Source organism: Phalaenopsis equestris, unplaced genomic scaffold (assembly GCF_001263595.1).
Source record: "Phalaenopsis equestris unplaced genomic scaffold, ASM126359v1 Scaffold196219, whole genome shotgun sequence".
Taxonomy (NCBI): Eukaryota; Viridiplantae; Streptophyta; class Magnoliopsida; order Asparagales; family Orchidaceae; genus Phalaenopsis; species Phalaenopsis equestris.
This window is the reverse complement of record NW_018216168.1, coordinates 1-1,460: the sequence shown is the minus strand read 5'-3', so window position 1 is coordinate 1,460 and position 1,460 is coordinate 1. Positions and strand designations below refer to the sequence as shown.

Sequence of the window (1,460 nt, the reverse complement as noted above, 5' to 3'; positions counted from 1 at the left end):
ATGCTCACCGCACCTTAAAAAATGTTGAATCTAAATTTGTCTGGTAGATCGTGCCCAAGGAATAGAGCATTGAATTGAGGAAATAAGAGTAGAGAGGGAGAGAAAAAGAGGAAGAAAGAGAGAAAAAAGATGAAGACTTCCCCCCACCGGGATAAAAAGTTGTGTTTCCAGACTCTCCAACCCATCTTATTCCACAAAGCTATTTATTACAAGTAAGGAGAGCCAAGAGTCTACATACATCATAAAATCCTCCTATTTATAGAAGCTAGAAGGGGTAAAAAATATGTAAAATTAACATTTGAGTATACAGTTTTGCTCATACTTAATCATAAAGATAAGATATAATATTTATTTCAAAACATATATTATAACTATCTCAAACCAAATACAATATTTAAAAAGATTCATTCTGATTAAATTTTAATCAAATATCCTGACCCAAAATTCTCCCCTCAAACAGTCAAAGAATCGAAAGCTTTTATCCTTAATCGTCAAGATGAAGGTACCTGAAGCGGATCCTCTTGAGGTCGTTCCCGCCTTGGGGTAAAGGGAAAAAGGTAATGAGAACGCCAGGCTCGACTTGGGCCACCCACTCCCTCGGCTCTTCATCCATGAACGACGCCACCACGGCCGCCACTGACTGAGTCCGGCCTCTTGCTAAGGGCGACCCCTCGCCGCTTGACAGACCAAGCAAAATTGGCGTCGATCCGGTGCTCCTGCTGCCGGCACAAGCGCGCCGATAAGAATACAGAAATCGTTCCGATCCCGAAGCTGATATAGAAGATTCCTCGTATCGCCTTCCAGGCGCGCACGGCTTGCAGTGTCGGTAAGCCCCTGAGGCCTTCAAGGCCATGTCCTTGACCTGTTTTGCAATGCACGGTCATTGATCAGAAAAACAAAATGAAAGCCAAAATTATGGAATATAAGTAAATGACGAAACCCTTGCCCGGGAGCTACCTGGGAGGTGAGGGCCTTGATGGCCTGTCGAGTGCTCGGTGTTCCCGCGATGGCGTCATCGTTCTCATCCGACTCATGGAGCGATCCGCTACCAAGCTGCTTCGTGCAAGCGATGCAAGTCAGCATCCCGTTACGAACTCAGATTTGGCAACCATCCCGATCTACATACGTGAACAATTTAAAATAGGAAAGGGACTGGAGGACTGCACTCTATTGGGCCAGACATAAAAGCGACAGGTCGAGAGGAAGGCTTTAATGAGTCGCCTTTAAGAGGCTATAAGGATGTTCAGAGAAAGAAGAAAGAGAGTAATGAGAAAACTGGCACCGCAAGCTTGGGTAGCTAAACTTCAATGGAGGATCGGCGGGTTATCGTTGAAGCCCTACAGATAATGGAGAAGCCGACAACGTTTCCCGGGTATTCGACCCCGCCGAGAGCGAGGAAGTGCCAGTGTGAGGACACGGGGATGGTAGGTTCGGACTAGTGAGTTGGCAACATGTTTTAT

General features: G+C 45.8%; 1 protein-coding gene across 1 annotated transcript; it reads right to left on the bottom strand.

The window, feature by feature from the left end:
- Window positions 1–452: 452 nt before the first annotated feature.
- Window positions 453–1,414, bottom strand: LOC110035121 (protein Brevis radix-like 3). Its single transcript, XM_020739361.1, has 2 exons — window positions 958–1,414; window positions 453–862 (listed from the first exon to the last, which is right to left on the bottom strand). The coding sequence occupies exons 1-2, from the start codon at window positions 1,081–1,083 to the stop codon at window positions 485–487; spliced, it is 504 nt and encodes a 167-aa protein (XP_020595020.1). The 5' UTR covers window positions 1,084–1,414; the 3' UTR covers window positions 453–484.
- Window positions 1,415–1,460: the final 46 nt, after the last annotated feature.

Excerpts from the sequence above, each read along its gene's own strand:
- LOC110035121 (XM_020739361.1), bottom strand. The coding sequence starts at position 1,083 with ATGCTGACTTGCATCGCTTGCACGAAGCAGCTTGGTAGCGGATCGCTC. Across the intron at positions 863-957 it reads TCAAGGCCCTCACCTCCCAG|GTCAAGGACATGGCCTTGAA; the intron begins GTAGCTCCCGGG and ends ATTGCAAAACAG.